Source organism: Amyelois transitella, chromosome Z, assembly GCF_032362555.1.
Source record: "Amyelois transitella isolate CPQ chromosome Z, ilAmyTran1.1, whole genome shotgun sequence".
Taxonomy (NCBI): Eukaryota; Metazoa; Arthropoda; class Insecta; order Lepidoptera; family Pyralidae; genus Amyelois; species Amyelois transitella.
The window spans coordinates 1,285,190-1,307,261 of record NC_083535.1 but is presented as its reverse complement, the minus strand read 5'-3'; the positions used below and the strand labels follow the sequence as shown (position 1 = coordinate 1,307,261).

At 33.5% G+C, this 22,072-nt stretch overlaps 1 protein-coding gene across 2 annotated transcripts; it reads right to left on the bottom strand.

The window, feature by feature from the left end:
• Window positions 1–7,302: 7,302 nt before the first annotated feature.
• LOC106130521 (uncharacterized) lies at window positions 7,303–22,059 on the bottom strand. 2 transcript variants are annotated; one of them, XM_060953670.1, is made up of 10 exons: window positions 21,879–22,059; window positions 21,126–21,746; window positions 20,312–20,354; window positions 19,507–19,604; window positions 17,845–17,917; window positions 16,779–16,938; window positions 16,276–16,342; window positions 15,569–16,036; window positions 14,534–14,677; window positions 7,303–9,241 (listed from the first exon to the last, which is right to left on the bottom strand). In XM_060953670.1, the coding sequence occupies exons 2-9, from the start codon at window positions 21,733–21,735 to the stop codon at window positions 14,544–14,546; spliced, it is 1,653 nt and encodes a 550-aa protein (XP_060809653.1). In that variant the 5' UTR covers window positions 21,736–21,746; window positions 21,879–22,059; the 3' UTR covers window positions 7,303–9,241; window positions 14,534–14,543. The 2 variants fall into 2 exon arrangements, with proteins under 2 accessions (XP_060809653.1, XP_013184826.2); XM_013329372.2 differs by lacking the exon at window positions 7,303–9,241 and having other exon boundaries at window positions 9,437–14,677; window positions 16,276–16,339.
• Window positions 22,060–22,072: the final 13 nt, after the last annotated feature.

Sequence of the window (22,072 nt, the reverse complement as noted above, 5' to 3'; positions counted from 1 at the left end):
TTCGCATGGATGTCGTAAAAGGCAGCTATAGGATAGTCCAATAAACTTTGGATTCTTGTTTTAGTCTGGCAATCTATCCCTCTTTGGATTTCATTATAAAGCCATACAGCTGAACGTGACTTTTCAAAACTGTTAGCTCTGTCTACCCAGCAAGGGATACGTGATATTAAATAAAAATGTATGAGTCAATAAATATCTATATACATCAAGGAATACAGATCAAACCGCCGAAACCACTGAAGGAATTGCATCCAAATCGTCATAACTTCATGTTCTATACCTAAATACCAAGCCACGACGACAAAGGCATAAAAATGAGTTTTAATTTTTTATTAATTTAAATACGGCATATCTAAATATGAGCTTTTAATATTCATCTTGCTGCACTCATATAAGATTAAATATAATAAACAATAAATTAAGAAAGATCCATATAAAAGAGATTGGCAGGATAAAGTGACTAACTACTTATAAAATATATAAAGAATGTTTGCAAGTTATCGCGCGAATATTTACAACTTACATGCAAAAGTGTAATGCACAAAAATTCCTCATTAATTTGAATTTATTTCTTTCTTTAATTATAAGATAAAGTACTAACAGATAGTTGCATGTTACTGGAACAAGGAACAATTCTTAAGATTCATTTCTCAGTTGGATCATACGACAACTGGATCTTTTATTTATTATGTATATTAATTTCTTATTAGTTTACTCAAAACCAACAACAATGTATGAAACAATTCCATTTCGAATAGTTGTCACGCTCACTCTAATCAATACCGTGATTGATTAAAATGCTTAATTTTAAAAATAGACCCTGTTCCACACTTATGAAATGACTAAAATTAGTGTACTAAGTTATTCATTTGGAAGTTGGGAGTAAAATGAAACATAATAATAAAAATAAAAAAAAATCAACATTAGACAATAACATTAGTGAAATTAATTGGAAGGTGTGTTCAAAAAGCTGGGAAATTCAACATATTTATTATTCTCAACTATTATTTAAGAATAAGTTCTAGCGTGATTAAAATCTTCCTACTCATCTAACTACACTAAACTTGCTTTGATAAAACTGCTATTATAAAATTACAATTTTTAAAGGCACGAAATAAATATCTAATTATTTACGGCTAGGAAAGAGTCAACCAAAGCCAATCACATCAATAAATCAAGCATATCAATGCCTATAACACAAAATGAAAAGTAATATGGAGTATAGCATATCTAGAAATGTTTTTTTAACGTATACTGATGTTCATAGGCCAAACCACACAGTGCGAGCAGCTTGGGCGAGTTAATTGCCGCGTGAAGCTTTTCGGTACGCAGCAGCGTCCATTTGCCTCAGCTGAGTACACACCAAGCTTTGTTCGCATGCTCTTTGGCTCTTCTAAGTAGACATAAATCAAAACACCCAAACAGAACCAACTACTGTCCGGTCGGGCCGGTGTGTACGCTGCTCTAAACTTACGAAGTCCCACACTTCGTGCGCTGCTTCACGCAACAATTGTCTCGTATACCTGCTCGCACTATGTGGAAGCACAATATTCAAAGTGATTGATATAAACTGCTCGGCCGATTAATTTGGCTGTGACATTATATGAACTCATGTGAAATGGCTTTAGTTCACTCCAAGCTTCTAGATATCAGAATTCTATTAATATGCTGCATTTTCTAATATTAATCTTAATGGAAGAATACAAATTGCAAGGAAACACGTTATCAGAATGTTATTGCTTTCAATTAATAATTATTTTTGTACGCGTCGTTTAGAATTTTATTAATGGTCAGAATTAGGGAGTCACAAGTAAGTATTTGTGCATTTTAATGTACATCTTTGAGGAGTCGATCTGGATAAGTGAGAGAATTTTAAGCAAGATTGTATTAAAATCTCGTTTCGAATTCATGTTATAAATTCTCTCAGCGGGGCAGCGAAGCCCTAGAAATAATTCTTAAAATACAGACGGCATTGGACAACATTTACTTACATTAACACCAAAGGCGGATATGGCATTCGATTTCATCAAAAGACTAATAGATTTAACATTTATTGCATCGACCCGGATCCAATTCAACACCCAGCGTTATCCAAAACGAATCCTCGGTTAACAATAATCCACAATTATTTTCTATGGAAGCCCGTAGAGTATAGCAGTCAGGTTATTTTTTATTAAATCGATTAGGCCGATTCAAATCGAAATAGCAGTGGCACGGCGCGCACTTCATACTTTTATTATTTATAAGCGTGAATGAAAATCTTTTTTTTTTTAGATTTGTCTTTGTGACAATGACTTTAAGATAAGTAACTGACACGGTGATCAGCTGATCGGCCTTCGCCATTTTTAGCTATATATGTATAATCTCAGATCAAGGAATAACATTATCTGCAGAATCCGATCACGAACAATAAAATGCACGCGGATCATTCAATTTGTTTTCATGACGTTCACGTGATTTCATATTTTTTCATTTTCTAGAAAATTCCCTTTAAAAATTGTGTTCTTTAATCTATGACGCATACCAATGTAATGTATTTTTAAGGTCTAAGCATAAGGCTGTATAGACAAGGGTAAAAATTATTTCACATTGAAAGTGCGCGTCCCTCCGCTGCTATTTAGTGTGAAGAGGCCCTTACAACGTGAACATTGCGACCGCCTAATCTGACACCTTACTCACTGAATGCTTTGTGTAAAATTCAAGCATGTAGTGAACCGTTATACGAAATATATAAGTGATATCAGCTCTAGTGTGTTTCTATAATATTTATAATAGCAAAAACCTATTCTAGAGGAAACTAAATTATTAATGGACCAAGTTCCACTGGTGTTATTAAATTAAATTCTATTGACATTGGTTTTTATTGCAAGAAAATCCGTACAAAGGCCCACATGAAAAAAATTAATTTAAATACAAAGCATACTTTTCTATGTGGCCCACTGTACACCATACCCAGCGGAAAAAATGGGGAAAAGATAATTGTTTACGTCAATTCTTACTGTGTTCTTCCTTCAAGCATTTATTTGGAGCCAGTTCCCATATCAACCCCCTAAATTAGCATGCAAGCCACGACAAAATTTTATCTAATCTTATCAAAATATATCTTTTACATAAAAATATAGTCGTTTTGTCCTCGTTTCTAACATGACTGCTCAGTTTCCATTTATCCTTATCTTTCGTCAAAATTCGATAAAGTGTACATGTAGTTCTCTGTCAGACCCAATGGTAAACTGGTAGATAAAATGCTTCTAGCATTAAGTCCGCCAACTGTGCTATACATTTGCATTTTGTGCAATGAAATGAAGATTAAATAAATAAATAAAAATAATTTTTGACAAATCGTAACATGACAACAATTATTTTTTTTTTTTAAATAATAATTTAAAAAAAAATTAATAAGAAATAAGAGCTAGGTATTGCAATGTTAGGGAAATGGATTTGTGTCGTAAATACATACATTATTTAGTCTTGCCTGTCAATCAATTTTACAAGGCCGCTGTGAAGCAAAATTCAGCTGTGAAGTGGCAAGCCAAATCGTGTGATTCACACACACAATTTGATTATTTTCCGTGAGGCTATGTGTTCATATATATACAAAATTATTAAAATTGCCACAATTTCTCTTTGTTAATACAATAACATTTTTTTATTCATTATCTTAAAATTAATTTGTATTTGAAAACAAAAGTTCTTGTCGAAAAACCTTTCATGAATGCTTTTATTATCATTATTTCCGTTGTATTTCCTTCCCGCTAGGTACTATAAAATCTAAATATACACCAATGTAAATAGAAATTTCAAATATTTTTTAAATTCTTATTAAAATTTATATTAACCTACTTTTGTTCTTTTTATTAAGTAATATTCATTTCGTGCCACAACACATTAAGTTTAACGAGCTACGGTTAAAAGTTATAAAAAATAGTTTAACACGATGCACTAGGAAAATCATAGTATTATAATTAATTTTATATTTATATATTTACAAAATTAAATCGACACCAAACTGTTCTTTCTTATCAGGTACTAGTTATTAAGCAGGATTTTTATTTTTCGTGATTTCATGCATATTTGTGTTGACAAAACTTTTCGTGCTTTTGTTCAATTAGGCGACTTACTCAAAAGAAAACTTAGACTTTTTAATAGCTTAGAGCTTAGCTTTTTAAGACTTTCTAGTGTTTAGTAACTTAGTCAATGTGACAGCGGCTTTAGAGTCAACTATAAAATACTCGGGCTATATACATATTACATAATTAATAACAATTCGGGCTCGCAGATCTCTTTTTCTTCTTAGATTTTGTGCAAGGTTACGTAAACAAAAATTTATTAATAATACAAGATTATCGGGTGATATTAATGTAGCCAACTTTAGAGTGAGTCGCTTAATTATAAAACAGCACAAGAGATGCGCCTTATTCCTGATTGTGTGCCACCAAAAACTATCAAAATTCTATATAAAATGTACAGACTACGGGAGAACGTATATAATTTTCCTAATCGATTTGTAACAAGTTATTACATCTGCACTACTAAGATGAGATCAGAGTTTTTGTAAACTAATTTTGTGTGCCGTTGTATCTTTTCTCTCGAATCTTAGGCTAATAGGGATGTGGACTGTACTCAAATAAGTATAAAATTTTACCACGAAAAGGTAGTTTCTATAATAAAAATAATAAAAAACACAATATTTTCCTCAATAAACAAGGGATTATTTTTTTATTTAATTAAATGTAATTAAATATTTCACCCTTAAGTCACGTGACAATGAACACCAATCAAAATGCGTGACGTCACGCGTTGCAATACAAGAATTTTCGCTGTCAAGTATTATAGTGTTTGTTGATATTTGGATCATATCATTACCGTGTTTTCCGTCCGATTATCTTTTTGAATAAATTTTTAAAGGTTTTCCCATAATGGAAAGTGGATATATTAAGGCAGATAGTTCAAATTTGCCAAGAATTGATTGCTTTACAGTGGCTACTTTCTTCGCAACAAATAGTAACTTCTGCTCTGCTGAATTTATAAATTGTGAAGACATCCATGTAAGTAATATACTCAAGATACATTATTATAGTAATAGTAGGTATTTTTAAACCCTAAAAGGTAAATTATAAGGTAAAAATGAAATAATATGATTTTGCCATATCATTGGCCAACTATAATGAAAGAACGAAACATTGTTTACTTTATTTCTAACCTAAAAATTCGAGTATTCGTCTTTGAAAACTTGAAGAGAAAAATTATTTTAATACAAGTAAATGTAACAAATATTATCAAACTTACATCAAAATGATCCTCACAGAAATACATTTTACTTTGTGTAGATACAAGTGCCGGATCCCGACGGGCTAATTGATTTTGTAAGTGGAACGTGAATAAACAGTTTTACAGGTGTTTTAATAGTTGTACTTTACACTGCGGCACCGCACAATATTTATAAAATTTTGAGTTCATATTATTATCACACAACTACGAAATAACAATTCATTACATACAACTTCGACAATATTTTGTAACGCGTGAAGTCACAGCGGCCGTTTGACAGGTATCCGCGTTTTGGCGCGATATTAATAATATATAAATAAATAAATAATTTTAAAGGCATTACTTGAAATAAAAAAAAAATTATAAATAGTTTGGGTTATATTTGGTACTTATGCATGGTTTTAAACACTTTCCCAAAAATAGTCCACATCCCTATTGCAGAGTGACGCGGGCGAGACGCTCCGTTTACCGCGCGTTTATAACGCAAGCGCGCGCTCAACTTAACGTGCCTTTAAATAAGTACCTATAATTTTTTTTATGATAATTTTAGTGCATTAGTCCTTTATCAGCCTGATAATAAATAAGATGTATTTAAGCATATGTGGAGGCGTTACAGAATTACGGCTACTAATCTAGTGTTCAATAATAAGAGATTATTGGCGTGGCTCTGAAATCAGCCTTATCCCTCCTTAAGTCACTTAACACACAGACAAACTTGAAACGAAGTCATGTCTACTCCGCGTCCTTTCACAAGAAGTACTGCATACGTAAATCGCAGAATTATTATTAGTACCGTCAACAACATAAATAAGTGAACAATAACTGTGTAACCGAAAGCTGAACATTAACTGATCGGAATATACGGTCAAGTGCAAAAATTTGTGATTATAAAAGCATTTTTGTGTAAATATTTTTGTTCGGTTCGATATACCTAAAAGATGAAAGTACACATACATTACATATTCATATAAATAACTAGCTGTCCCGGCAAACGTTGTTTTGCATTTTGAGGGTTTGAAAAATAGATATTGGCCGATTCCAGACCTACTCAATATGTTCACAAAATTTCATGAGAATCGGTCAAGATTACGTTGTTGACTAGAGCACTAAAATGCTAAATTCCTTAATTTTTTTTGGTAGACAGAGACAGAGCCTTTGTTTTGCTATGGCAAAAAAAAAGGAATTACAACTATAAAAAGGAAGCAGAGATGATACGAGTAACCTTCCAAGCGCCACTCCGTGTGTTAAGCAGCTTAAGGTGCAGTCAGGCAAATTCTGTTTAAAGAACGACAAGGAGATCTATTTCACTAGGCGATATGTAGTTTTTAAACACACACGTATGCATAATTGACTTCTACTAAATTTCATTTATTGCACACTATTAATTTATGTCATTATTTCACGTAAAAATCCTGTGACACTCACGATTGTCAGTTTTATCAAAAACATAAAAGTTATTTTGTTGGACTATTATAAGATCTTTAGAAAAAAAAATTACATCAAACGTCTACAAATATTAAAAAAGACTACTTATTAAACGTAGCAGAGTATCGTTAATCTAAACCCATACTGAATTATTATTTATGTACAAACTAATAATATAACTTAGCTTCGTATATTACATAAAAAGGGAAATTTTGTCATTGTCTGGATTTGAACATTAATAAAACATTTTAAAGCGCACCTACATTTAGACATTTTAACTGGGATTATCCGAGCAATTAATTTACCTAAAAGAGTGTACCAAATTCACTGGTTGCCTTGGCCATAAAGAATTAAAATTTTTTTAAACAGCGACAAGTGAAAATAAAATTAGAATGTATAAATTTTATGTACTGTATTTTTTTTTATATGAGTGAAAAAATTACACCTGAGAATTAGGTGATATGTGCCATTAATGGTACAATTAGAAAAATCGTTAAACCTAAAGTACAATTGATAAAATATTGTACCTCTATTACATTTAAAATAAGTAAAGATAATCTTGTTCAATACAAATAACAGTATAAGCCTGAGAGAAAATATCGATCTCGATCGATGTTGTATCGCTGAAGAGCATTTCAATTTTATTGGCTAGAGGCAGCAATGAACAAGGTACTCTCAAAGAATCCCTAACATTATAAAATACGAATTATTGCCTTTTTTGTATCTGTATTACTAATACCACAAAATGTTTACAGGGAATCCGAGAGAATAGCTAAAATTAGATTAGAAAAGTCATAGAACAAGAGGTTGCTACACTTTTGCTAACTATCCCTAGCTACGGTAATCAGCGCTTGGTCCTTCTCGTAGAAGCAGACTTCAACCAAACACGCCACTTCAGGGCTCATAAAACTCGGAATAATATAAGATTACAGAAGTGGTAATTAAAGTACTGTTGAATGTGACGTCACATGTTGTTATGATGGTGATTGTGACGCCGTAACGTTTTTATATAGCATCTCTATTCTGAGGTTATTTGACAGCTGGAAAACTGCATGCAATGCAAGAAGAATAACACCATCATTCCTAATTGAGTCAAGTTGAATATGATATATGCCGTGTGGTTCCCGGCACTATTACAAAAAAGAATAGGACTACTCCATCTCTTTCCCATGGATGTCGTAAAAGGCGACTAAGGGATAGGCTTATAAACTTAGGATTCCTCTTTTAGGCGATGGGCTAGCAACCTGTCACTATTTGAATCTCGGTTCTATCATTAAGCCAAATAGCTGAACGTGGCCATTCAGTCTTTTCAAGACTGTTGGCTCTGTCTACCCCGCAAGGGATATAGACGTGATCATATGTATGTATGTATGTATGTATGAATATGACATTTCTATTATCTTAAATTATTCCCATTACTATATTCAGGTGTCATATCCTCTCGTTACAGAAGTAGCTTCCAAGCGATAAATATCAAAAGTGCTTTTGAAATATTAGCCGAATTTTATGGGTTTATGCGTGTGTGAAAAAAACTCTGCCTTTAATAAACTCGAGACTAGTTCTGTTTTTCAGGCCGATGTGCAAGTCATTATTCAAATGTACATTTATGTTGGCCTGTTTTACAAAGTGAAATAAATATATTTTTTTCATCAGTCTAATATAATTTTGTAATCATCATTCGGAATATTAAGACATTAATAACACCGAAAATGTAACACAAAAGCGAAGAGCAGATTTTCGACCATTATAAAGATGTGAAATTATGATTTTGATGCTATTTAATCTAATTTAAAAATATGATAATCCAATTAAATTCACCCTATATTGTTTAAAACACGCAGAGCTGGTATACAGTATTAGAATCTTTATTTTTTGAAAACTTTTTTTAATAAATCTCTATATAAATCTTTAAGTAACTATGTCCTCAGTAGTACCAAGTAGAATTTTCAAAGCGGTATTTTGACTGCAGCCCAGTACAATTTCAAACTTGAATGTACCGAATTATTTGGTGGCGTCACGAGTCAAAACTTTTTAAGACCTTTAAAGACAGAGTCATTCAGTCCACGCATATTATTGCAGAATAGGAATAGGAAATTAGTTATCCAGATAATTATATAAATCGATAAATGCAAAGTCATTACAACTAGTAAAAAATTCTTAAAATAATTTCCTAATATACATTGCTCTTATAATATCTTGAGCCGCTAATGAACCAAGGTAAATGAGGTATCAACTGCTTTCGTATATATTTCTTTACAGTTACAATACCAACTATCATAATATTACTTAAAACTCGTAATCTAAGTAATATATCATTTAGAAAAGAGCTCGGTTTACAACAGAATAATATACACGCGACAGTCAGCTTACAACCTTGCTATCAGGCATACAAACGCTATATACAAAAATACTACTAATACGTACGTGATAATAAAATGGAAAGTCAACGATAACAACGCACAGATGGCAAACAAAACTGTCCATTTCAGTACATATCCGTGGGCTTGTGGCGGGGGCTAGCAAGCCACGCTCGCACAAGTCGCGTTTCCTGAAAATTCACAATTACGTTAACGACACGTCCTTAATGAAAAAAAAACATAAGGTATATTAAAAAAAAAATTTCATATTACCTTCGCACGAGAGCATCGCAGAGGTAAGAATTTTACAATTTCGCGGGCTTTCACTTACCAAGTCTCAGTTAAGCTAGAGTGGGAACAAATAAAATGTACGCAACTCGCAGAGCATAACTTTATTGCAACTCGACAAATTTCATAGGAAAAAATTGATCGACTACATTTTTCTAAATTGCTATTTATTGTATATGTATAACAATTGCTTAATTGGAAGACATAGAATTGACTAACACGCACTGCGTTTGACACATAAAACAAATTGGAACTTCGTGAAAAGTATTGCTATAAAATATAAAGAATAAAAAAACGATTTTCTTTGGATCAGAAGCAGATCGTTGTTATGGGCTGCAGAATGTAGGACATTCTTTATATTCCATTTACTTACATGAAGGAAAAAAACAAACCAGTAATTAGCGCAGTGCGTGCTTTGTAAATTTATTTGGCACAATATCACATATCACTTTGTACATACAGGTGGTCAATGGTTCACGCATACCCTGTTTTTTTTTAACACTTACGTTCCCAAGGGACCTCAAGTTTAATAATTCCTAATTTTAAGTATTAAATAACAAAGCACCATGAAATGTCTTTAATCTACCTAATTTAATTTGTAGCGCTTTCTCGCGCGGAATTACGCTATAAAATTGTAAAAAGGTAATAAAAGTTCCACTTGTTTGAATAATATAACTTCTTGATAGTCTTTTTTGCTACATGAACGATTAGCTAGTTAGCCAAAATTAATACTGTAAGTAGTTTGATGTTCTATCTCTCTCATCAACGTGAGTAAGAACACGATCATTATCTTGGCTTTCTTCAAACTACGACTTTTTATACAACCTCAAACACTGATTTTTATAAGCAAGTCAATGTATGTATTTCATACTGAAATTTCCATGGGAGCAAACCGCCGGCCAAAAACTTGTCATAAGGCAAAATGTCAGGTACAACACGTGGTTTACAATACATATAGATAAATTGATGGATTATCGATAATATTTAGATAATTAATGAACCTCTGTTCGCCGCTGCCAAGCAACGGTGATAAATCAACAATTCTCAATACTGACTTTACATACATACAACAATACAATTCAAATGGAAATGCTTCTACATAAATCTTCAGGGATTCTTATCCAATATATTAACCTTAATATTTATTTCCTGTAATGATTCTGTTTTGGAACATATCCCCAAAATCGGTTCATACAAAAAGTACGTACATACAAAAAAACACAAATAAACGATATACAAAAATTTTTACACAGGAATGAAGATTCTTTTCTTTACAATGTTATTTTAAAAGTATTGCAAAAATCAGAATATATTGCGCAATTATTTTCTTAAATAAAAGTGACGCATGCCAAATGAAAACACAAATTTCACAAGTGCATAAAAAAGGAAATTGAGAAAATACAGCCTTTTTTCTTTTTTTGTAATGAAAAAATGTTGCATATCTCAAAATTTATGGTTATTATCGATATCGAAAAAATGTACAAGATGTGTTTATAATTTTTTTAATTCAATGACAATATAACAAATATCACAAATCCTGCACATATTTCTTTCACAAAGTGACGCATGCATATTGAAAATGTATACCTTCAGAAACAGGTCGAAATTGGTGTAACAATGTATGTTACAAACAAACAATAAATATCTGATCGAGTATAAATTCTTTTCACTTTAACAAGATCCCAGTACACGTTGTCTTCGAAAATGAGAGATGCGTTCAAAATGAAAACCTTTTAGTTATATGATGATAAATAAAATCGCATAATTTCTCCCAATACATTTGTGAGCAAAAACATGGCAAAAGCGTACGCGCAGAGCGGGTTAATTAAAAAATAATATACATCTGCTATTATTGTGACATAAAAACAACAAACCATTTTTAGAAATCACTCCGGTAATATTTACTCAGATGACAAAAGTAAAATATGAGTGGTGAACGAATGAGATTGAAACGAATGAACGAATGATCAAATACAAAAGTCGCAATGCTTAATATTGCAAATATGGTGAACATTGAAAATGACTAGAAATAGGACACAAAACAGATAAGCTGCTATTGTTTCGTCATTTTAAAATGAGACCACTGATACGGGAAACTCCTAAACATGGGTTGTTGTACAAACTTTATCAGGAGGCCTAGATCTGACTTCATAAATATGCATTTTAAGGCAAGGTGCATTTTGGCAGTTTCGAGTTTATGTCACAAATTTGTGTGAAAATATTTAGACTAGTATTAGTGTATTCATATGTTATTCTTGGTCATTTGCAGGGAAAACAACAATCAATCTAATAAAATAGGGTGAACTCAAAATATACATATTACACACAGAAAAATCTTTCATTACTATTCATATATTGCCGTCTCTTAGTTTAGAGAATCTGACGCCGATAAAAAAAATTGTCGTACTTTTTTTTTCATTTAGACCAATTGTCATTTTCCCCACACTTAAATACTAGCGACGGAGATAAGTATACACAACTGTGTCCATAACAGTAAAAAGGTAGAATCACTTCATACATACAATCTTTAACTAGTTATTAGAGCTTGGAAACCTGGTTAAAAACTGTGACTAGTATTTAGAGCTTGGAAACATGGTTTGCCACTCGAGGGCAGTTTCAGTTCGAGCGAAAACAACCTTAGATCTATACTTTCAAGAAATATTATAACTAATAATTCTTTAATATTATGCCCCAAAAACCATTTTTAAAACATATTATTTGGTTTATATAAACCAGTTTCCAACCCTGTTTACATAAGTGTTGTGTAAAAGGCAACAACATATTTAATGGTAAATTGTATATCAAAAATCATTATATTAAAAATAGGAACCCTTTTTTTAAGTTTAATCTTAGTAATACTGATGTATAATTAAAAACAAATATCAATGGCACATTTTTTAAATACTACTGGACGGTATATCTAACTATTTTTTTAAGGCGGACGTTTTATTTAAATATAAACCTTACGAGGATAATTTTTTGGTTGAAATTACTGCGGGGTTATTCACGAATGTTGTTGAAGCATATGCTTTCCTTTCCCCTTCACCCCCTCCCTCCTACGTTCCTGTTGTCTCCCACTATCCGCCAATCACACGACAAAATATTACACGGCGTAGTGGTCCGGGGTTGGTTGGCGTGGTTGGATTTTTTTGGTAACTAAATCCAATCTAAGATTTCAAAATGCAACTGAATGAAAAAGAACGCTTCTTCTATTTTTTCGTCAGACGAGTTTGATAGGAGGCTCTGAGGCATCGTAAAAGGTGAAAGAATGTGTGTGTGTGTATTTTGGAAAAAATGAGGAAGTAGCGCAAGCTGCTGGGTATGACATAGTGTCGGTCGGGCTGCCAAAAGCTGGGAAAGGCGTAGTAGCTAGTCAGTTGTGCCGCTTTTTCAATTTGTGTTAGAGGAGCGGCCGTTGCTGTCGGGACTGATGGAGTGGGACGGCCTTGACGAACGTAACTTGACCAAATCGGAAACGTTCTTGCAAAAGGTCAGGTCAGGAAGTATTCAGGGATTGTGGAAAAGGAAAAGATGTAGTTGCCTGCCTTCCCTCCGGGAAAGAGGCGTCATTTATTTATGTATATAGGTATACTTTGTCAACGTTCGTGAATACACCCCCAGGGCAGCTATAAATCGACAGCTATAGATCTAAACAATAAAAATATGGAACTTTATAGAGATCAGTCGATATAAAAATTCAGTCTTATTCAAAATAGCTAACTTATGTACAAAACTTATTATAAATTAGGGCTCTGCCTTGTGGTAGTAATATGTATGCGTGCGCTGCGCGGATTCAAGTTCTCTGCGTATAAATTTGGCATCCAGAGTATGGAAGAACATACATACATAAAATCACGCCTCTATCCCGAAGTGGTAGGCAGAGACTACTTCTGTCCACTTGACACGATCTCTGCATACTTCCTTCGCTTCATACACATTCATAACTCTCTTCATGCAAGCTCGGCGGTTTTGGGTACTTTTGACCTGACCCTTTACCAGGACGTCCTTAATTTAATCAAGATACGTTCGTCTAGGTCTTCCCACTCCGACCTTTCCCTCCACACTCTCCTTGTATATCTGCTTAGTCAACCTGCTTTCATTCGTCCTCTCCACATGACCGAACCATCTTAACATACCCTTTTCTGTTCCTGTCACTACATCTTCTTTCACATCACAACATTCCCTTATCACGCTGTTCCTTATCCGGTCACTCAATTTCACACCCATCATACTGCTGAAAGTGCTGACCACAATTCATTCCTCTCAACTCTGGCATAGGACTTTTCCATTGAGGAATTATTATTTAATTAATTATTAGAAATATTGACAATTACGAAGCGCGCTATTTAATTATGTCAACTTTGGTCATACATTTCGTTTCATCAAAATAGTCAAAAAATAAATTATAAATTGCCTTGTTTCAGTTCATACGGTTTTCGATCGTCGGCTTATATGGGTATTGATTGTTAATAATAAAAAAAATATATAATATCATTGTCAATAATAAGAAAATTATATATACCAAAGATCGGAATAGGTAGATTGAATTGGGGTCAATGAACTGAAACGTATACAATAATATGGACATGCCTCCGGGATTGCAGGATTTATTTTTACAAGTGGGATGAAGAATATATTAGTGGTAGCTGATTTCGCCAGACTTCGTTCACGTAAATTGTAGTCCTATGTTACCCGCGGACAATGTAGTTTACTGTAAGTGTAAGAAATTTTAAAATTTCATCATTTCATTTTATATCATATCAATCTGATTGACTGGCCTTCTATAGCGAAAAAAGTTCTGGAATGGTACAAATAGTAGCAAATGGAATCCCGGAAAAGAGGCTTATCCATGTTATGCTTTCTATGATAATTCATGATGCAAGTACATAAAATCAATCTACCTATTCCGATCTCTGATTAAAACCTACCAGGGGAAGCCGGTAGGCATGGTGTTTTACGAGCATTTGCCACGATCTTCTAACTTGCCAGTGTCACTGGCAAAAAAACCTAAGATGCCAAAACAAAAAAAAAAAAAATTAAACGTCTATTAGCGTCGAATGTAAAAATCGACTTGTCAAAGGCAGAACCCTATAGCAGTAAATTCGCTAGCAGCACCATTTGGACTTACAAACTAGGTAAATTTTAAATTACGAATATCCTTATAAGTCGTACAGTCTATACACATTGTCACATACCTCACGTATGTTAGGGGAATGGGGGAGGGAACCTGCCCATCATGTAGAAGTTGTCCGCGTGGGGGGGCATCGTGGGCGGCAGGGGGTTGGGGAGGTTGCTCGGCGGCGGCCGCGTGGGCGGCTCTAAGGCACGGTGGCTTGGACCTGAAATAATCAATACACACTATACTGTTATATATGTAGTTTCTGTGTATGTTTATTATAATTTTTTTTTGTATTTTTCCGGGACAGCTTGTATGTATATATATATATATCTACATACAAGCTGTCCCGGCAAACGTGGTTTTGCCATATAAATATTTTTTAAGTAGGTAATATCTAGTTGAAAAAATATATTAAGGGTGGACAACCCTTAACACTTAGGGGTATGAAAAATAGATGTTAGCCGATTCTCAGACCTACTGAATATGCATGCAAAATTTGGTTAAAATCGGTAAAGCCGTTTCGGAGGAGTACGGAGACAAACATTGTGACACGAGAATTTTATATATAAGAAGATTTATTTAAAGTAATAATTTTATTAACATTTTTATATTATTTAGTTTGACCAAACATAAAGTTCTCTGTCAGACCTAATAGTTGACTGGTAGATAATGCTTCTAGTATTAAGTCCGCAAATTGTACTATACATTTGTATTTTGTACAATAATGCTTAGATAAATAAATGTTATAAAGAGATAATGTTATTTTATATTACTTTGAAAACATACAGACATCTTGAAGTATTTGTGTTATGGTTTGTAAAGAATAAACTCAAAAACTACTAGACCAAGTTTGACGAAATTTGGCACTGATAGAATAGCCTACGCCTTCAGTGTCAACAGCATAGCGCGACGAAATTTTTATAGCGCGATATACTATCGCTGTCCCGTTCCATAATAAAAAGCGGAACAGCGATAGTATATCGCGCGTGCCTTACTAGCCCGCAGGAGTAACATAGTTCGGAATTTCCAATATCTTCCCAATGGATATCAAGATTTTTTACGCGAGTGTAACCATATAACAGGCACACACTTGTAGTGAATAATAACTTACCAGGTTGCAGATAATGGTTGAATTGGTTCGCCTGGTGATTCATCTGGTTCACGTTGTACTGGTTGGGCATATTGAACGCCATATTGTTGGGCGTATTGTTGGGCGTATTGTTGGGCATATTGTTGAGCATATTGTTGGGCATACTGTTGGGGATATTGTTGACCATATTGTTGTGTAAAATGTTGGGTAACGGGCTGTTTATTTGGTTGGCCAACGGGCTGCCGTTCTGTATGGTCATTTGATGATTCAAATGATTGTTCAACTGCGGTCTGTAAGGCTGGTTGTAGTGGTGGGGGGGCGGCGGATGCGGATGTGCGAGGTTGTTCGGGAAGGGGTGACTGTGCGGGCTGGGCGCGGACCCGTTCGCCATCAACACCGTTTGACCATTGGGCCTCAGGGAAACAATCGGCGTACCCGAATCGCTAACAGATTGCTCCTTCGACTGACTTAGTTTTTTCGCAATTTGGTCTGAAAAATAACGAAAGACATTAGAATCATCGCTACGAATATGATCGCTCTGTCTCTTCTCAATCAATCGATTATAAATAATGACCGGCGATAAAAATAAAATGACAATTTCGTATAATTTATACATACATTGTAGATAGACATTTTTAATGATCATTAAAATAAAATCGAGTAAGAAAATGCGAAAATCTTTAAAAAAAATTTACGCGACAATGTAAAACAATATAAATAATACTCACTAAATAGCTCGGAATCCCTTAAAATTAGACTATCAATGTCATTTGGTAAGCCTAAATCTGAAGCCTGCTGCAAGAAAATAAAACTAAAATTATTATATACATACAATGTGTTTGATGTCAATAATTCAACTAACGTTCATATGCATTTTTTCAAGTTTTTGATAAAAATAAGAAAATTCAGAGATACATACTCGAGAATAAAGTGATATGTGACTAGTAAGACAAGTGATAAACACTTAATATATAATCTATGCCGCTTTTACAGAAAAACCGTAGTGCAGACTTTGTTAAACAAATATTCTATTTTACTTCTAAAAATACCTAAATAAATTGATTGAAAGTTATTAAATAAATAAATAGTTTTTAGTGCCAGTTGTTGTTACTAATCCAATATAACAAAAAAACCCAACAATATCAACTTTCTGGGAAAAAGGTGTGACTTTATGTATATGTAGGTATGTACGCATGAAATTTCGCCAAAATAGAGACAAATTGTTACGTACATCATTGCTATCGGTGTTCATGTTTTCAACTTGTGATAACCCGAGCCCCCCCAGCAGTTCTTTAATACTGTTAATTTCTTTCTTCTTTTCCTCGAATTTCAGTAACACGATGCCCTTCTCCTTTAACTTTTCTTTCTTTTTCTTTTCAGATAACATTTTTCTGCGGGATAAAAATATAATCAATAATTCGACAAATTACGCTAAGCCCTGTGAAACACATCAGAAGCAATATGAACTTTATGATTGAAAAATAGTAGACTTTAAAATATACCAAAAACAATAGTCGAGAAAACTTGATTGTAATCAGTAAAGCTTTCTAATTCTACAATTAAAAATATGATTTCGATAAACACAGCTTTAAATCGTATTTCAGTACTTTTTAGTATAAGTATATGGAAATTTGAATGAATACACATAAATATATAAAAACAATTTCCTTCACAGAAAAAGTAGCAAAATTGCGAAGTATTTAATGAAAAAATGGCGCCAAATTTCTAATTAAGAACCTATGCCTTGCTATAGTGTGCGCAGACTGTTACGTACCTTTTCGCTCATTAACTTTTTAAATGTCAACATGCATGTACATTCTCTAGCACTGAAAAATCATATATGCTGCCGCATTTTGTGGACTATGTATTTAAAATTACATAATAAATTTAAAAATAATAATTCTCAAACATTTCATCGTATGCAAATAATAAAGATAACAAATTTATTGTAATATATTGTTATGCATATTTCGTACCAGCAGCGATGTAAACCTGACATGATACAGTAATTCCATGTAACTCAGCGTGATACAATATCAAGTAACAGCAATTTGAGGAGTCGTGCTGGCGCTGTAACATTTGTACTTTTGAGATTGTTTCAGTCTATCGCACAGCATTTTTTGTTTCAGAACTCATGTTAACCTCCGTATAAATATATAATGTTAAAGAATTGTAGAATTCGCTAAAGTGACGTAAAAAAATCTTAATTTAAACTTGCATTGCTTACAAAATCGATGTTTTTGTTCGCGCACAAAATGTACACGTAATCTGCAATGATAAACATCGTCGTGTCTAACCTGAGTTCCCACTGCATACAGATCTCGCACGAACTCGAGTCGGATATCTTTCTGGATTTATGTGAAGGTCCGGCTGAGAACAAAATCAATCAACATGCCGAGCAAAAAATAACATTAGCAATTAATCAGTCCATACATTTGTTGTAAATTCGACCGATAAGAACAACAAGTTTCATGTGTGCGGTTTGCCGTGCCACATGTAATTGCGCGCAATGTGTGGTTTCAATTCACTCAGCTTTGGCAACTGGGTGTGTAGTGTCGGTGGACAATGAGGCGACTGACAAAAATCTCTGATATTTCATAATTTGAACTTGTATAAAAAATCATAGAAGTTTAATTGTATGAAGAATCATACAAGTTTAAATTTCTTCCCACAAAGCTTTGTCTAAGATGTTTTCAAACCGATTCAGTAATTTTTCATGAGAGTACAACGAAACAATAAAATCAATTAGCGCACGCGCATGTGATATATAAATTGTAAAAAAAACTTAGCATGTAGCACGGTAAACTTTAACTGTTATATAATTATATATGTAGTTGTGTGACACAAACGTTTTGAAATTTGAACACTCGCTAAAATGGGTGTAACTGACAATCAGACACACAGTTCCGTTTTCATTTACAATATTAATCAGAAATTACATTTCATATCATCATCCTTTCTAACCTATAAGTTTAGAACAAGACAGTGATAGAAATTGTCAGATAATTCTGATTAGTTGACGAAAATAACAATAAACCAATAAGACAAAAGTTTTGTATCACACCTTATATAATTTATTTGAAACATGTGATCATGATGAGCCAATAATTATGTAAAAAAACAATCAGAGCCAAGCATGTTTTCTTGATATATCTTCTTATATAACTATTTATATATTTATACTAGGCTCATCATATAATATTAAAATTTGTTACAATAAATAAATAAATGTTACACATGGGAATATGCAATTAAGAAAATTGTTTCGTAAAAATAATTACATAAAATACGAATTGTAATGTCACTTAGTGTCATGTCACAAACACAAATCAAAATTTTCAAATATATAATAAAAATAAAACATTAGAATAATAGATTTTTAATGTGCATTTCACTTTGTCAGAATTATTCAATATCACACCAAAACAAATATTCCGAAATTGCATATTCTATAAATAAAATGGCACAAATTTCACAAATAACGATAAATATAAATATTTTTCTTACTTCATACAACATAATATCTTTGTTTAAAAATGTTATTGAAATAAGACACCATTATATATATTTGAAATTCGTGAAAACTATAATTTGTATAGCATAATCAAAAAATCTCCAACTCCAAGTTGATTCATCCAGCAAAATACCATCTAAATTTTTTGTCTTAATAACACAACAAACTAATTGGGAGTCTGCAACATCGTTTGCCAGAGAAACCAAGTCTTATTAATAAATTTTTTGTACTCTTTATTTTCTTATTTGCTTGTAAATCAATTTATTCGCTTGCCGCATGCATGCTGAATATGCTAATTGTTTTTCTTTTGAATATGACACATTTTAGCTGTTCTTATATCGCCAAGCAAATTACTATGAGATGAGAGTAAGGTATGAATCTTTATGTATATATAATGGATATAGACTATAATCGTTTAGAGAAATATAAGCTATGTCATGTATACCTTCATTGCCGGGACCAAACGCTTCTGTGATGGGCCTCTTGTCAGCAGTTAACCGCGGGGCGATAGGTGGTGGGGGTCGACTCGTATCTATTTCCATTCTGTCGTAAAAATACAAATCTCAATTATATGTAGGTGTGGCCGACATAGGAACATCTAAATTCTATCTTTAACTTATTCCCAACTAAAGTTTAGTAAGCCCATGCATGATACACTGTTTTTTTTTTAAATTTGGAACAGTAATATTTATATAATAGTTCAGCGACGCTAGCATGGCACGCGGGTTTTTGTCGCGCGATAAACTACCGCTGTTTTGACTACCGCTGTCAAGGTGCTTTGCTAGCCCAACAGTAAGTCGTAGGTATGGGTAACATCTAGATGGTATATTAAAGGAAAATAATAAAAGATAATTCATGAACACAATGGTAAAACAACACTGGCTGGCATATAAATAATGTTATAGGCATTACTTATAAATATGTAAAGCTATTTAATAACATAGCATAATATTTAAAATAGATGGATTTTCCAGCATGCAATGTTACACCACACGCCAACCGTTCATGTTCAACATGTTCATATACATTCATATGGTCACGTCTATATCCCTTGCGGGGTAGACAGAGCCAACAGTCTTGAAAAGCCTAGAAGGCCACGTTCAAAATGTTTTAAAGAAATTAATTTCTTAAATTAAATTATAAATAAACATGTACAAACTGCAAATATTGTAACATCTTTAGGCTAACATGTAAGCAAAGAAAAAGAAGAAAAAAATGCAATTAGTTAAAAAGTGAAATGAGATAATTACGGTGGAAGTTCTTGGGGCGGCAGAGTGCTTGGTGGTGGCATAGCTGAAAAAAAAATTTGGGCATAATTAATCTGTAGAAGTGGCAGTAATGTTTTTTTTTCTTAATACCTAGATTACAGTGTGTTCATCATTACAGCATTCGCAATTAGCGAGCAACCTCACAGTTGCTGTTCAAACAGTGAAGAATTTAGATGATGCAACACTATGTACTATTTTTCACACAATACAGTTTGTAATAATAATGCAAAACCAAATGTCCAATACCTACATTTTATTCTAGTTAAAACACAACTATGACAGTAACAATAAACACAAGATTATTTTTAAAATATCATAGTTGACATGTCACAGTTTTCACATCACTGGAAAAGATATGCAGATGTTCGATTCTAAAATGCCAGAAACCACTTGGTATGATTCATTAATATAATAAAATAGTAACTGACCAATACTTTCGCTTGATGGATATTGTCTAAAATTTATATGGGGGATCTTTATAAGAGCAACAGAAGCCAAAAATATGAGATTTCGAATTTCTGTCTATCTGACTGAATATTTGTGCTTTGCAAAATGTGAAAATATTACTAGAATATTCTATATAAATAGAAATAAGACTTGACAACAACCTGACTTTAGTGGCCACAGTTCTATATGGGCTCATTTTTGAATATTTGTGAGAGTGAACTGAAAAGTTCACACTCATAACTAGGGTACTGTAGAATGCGCATGGACTAACAAACATTTGACCAATTTTTGTGTTGACATCTAGTGAGCACATGACAAATATCATGTAGTAAAACAAAAATAAACATACCTGTACTAGGCCCTGGGAGCCGCGTCATGACACCATTTTGTATAAAAGCTTGAGGTAGTGGTGGTGGCGGTTTCGTTGTATCAAAACCATGTGGTGGACGAGGTGTTGCAGAAGGTCCTGGGCCCGAATAAGGCTGAGGCGGTTGCGAGGGTTCTTTCGGCGGAGGGGGCGGAGGCAACAAGAACCACCGCGGTCCCTGCTGGTACATGGGGTTCACAGACAGCACAGGCGGAGGCCCCGCGGCGGGCGTCTGAAGTGGTTGGCCCGCCATTCTCGGCATATTCTGCTCATTCATTTTCTTGTGCTTCGTCACGAGTACGTCGGGATATTTGCCACTTTCGCGAAACAATTTCTCCTCCTCCCTTGAAACATGTAAATAACTGCAGTTCGCTCTCGTACACCCAGTAGAGTTCTGGTAATCGTGGCAAATGCGCAATATCTCTACCATAGTCTGTATATCGCATTCGTGTGATAATTTGCACTGGCTTCTGTAGCATTTACCTCTAACAAAATCATGGCAAACTTTGTCCTTAGTTTCCGACACGTTTTTGGCACTCTTCAACGGCTGTCCGCCATTTTGATTACACTTATTGCTTGAATTCATGAACATGAACTAGGTACCTACAAATAAATAAAATAGTGGGTAAAAACTTATGTTATTTATGTACTAAGGTAAATAAAACATAACCTATATGACAAGTAAATACCCCTTCAGGTCATAAATATAGAATTTATTTTTAGGGCAGTACCTACCAAAATATTAACCAACTGAGGTTACGGCCAACCCACCTCTCACGAATACTAAAATCACATCATATTATTGTGCAAGAAGAGTTATTTGTTCGTTTTGTAAATAGTATTCAAAATCTAAATAACCAAGGCACCCTCCGCCCACTTCTGCGACGTAGACAACACCACACAGACAAAAATCGAGAACATATCACTCG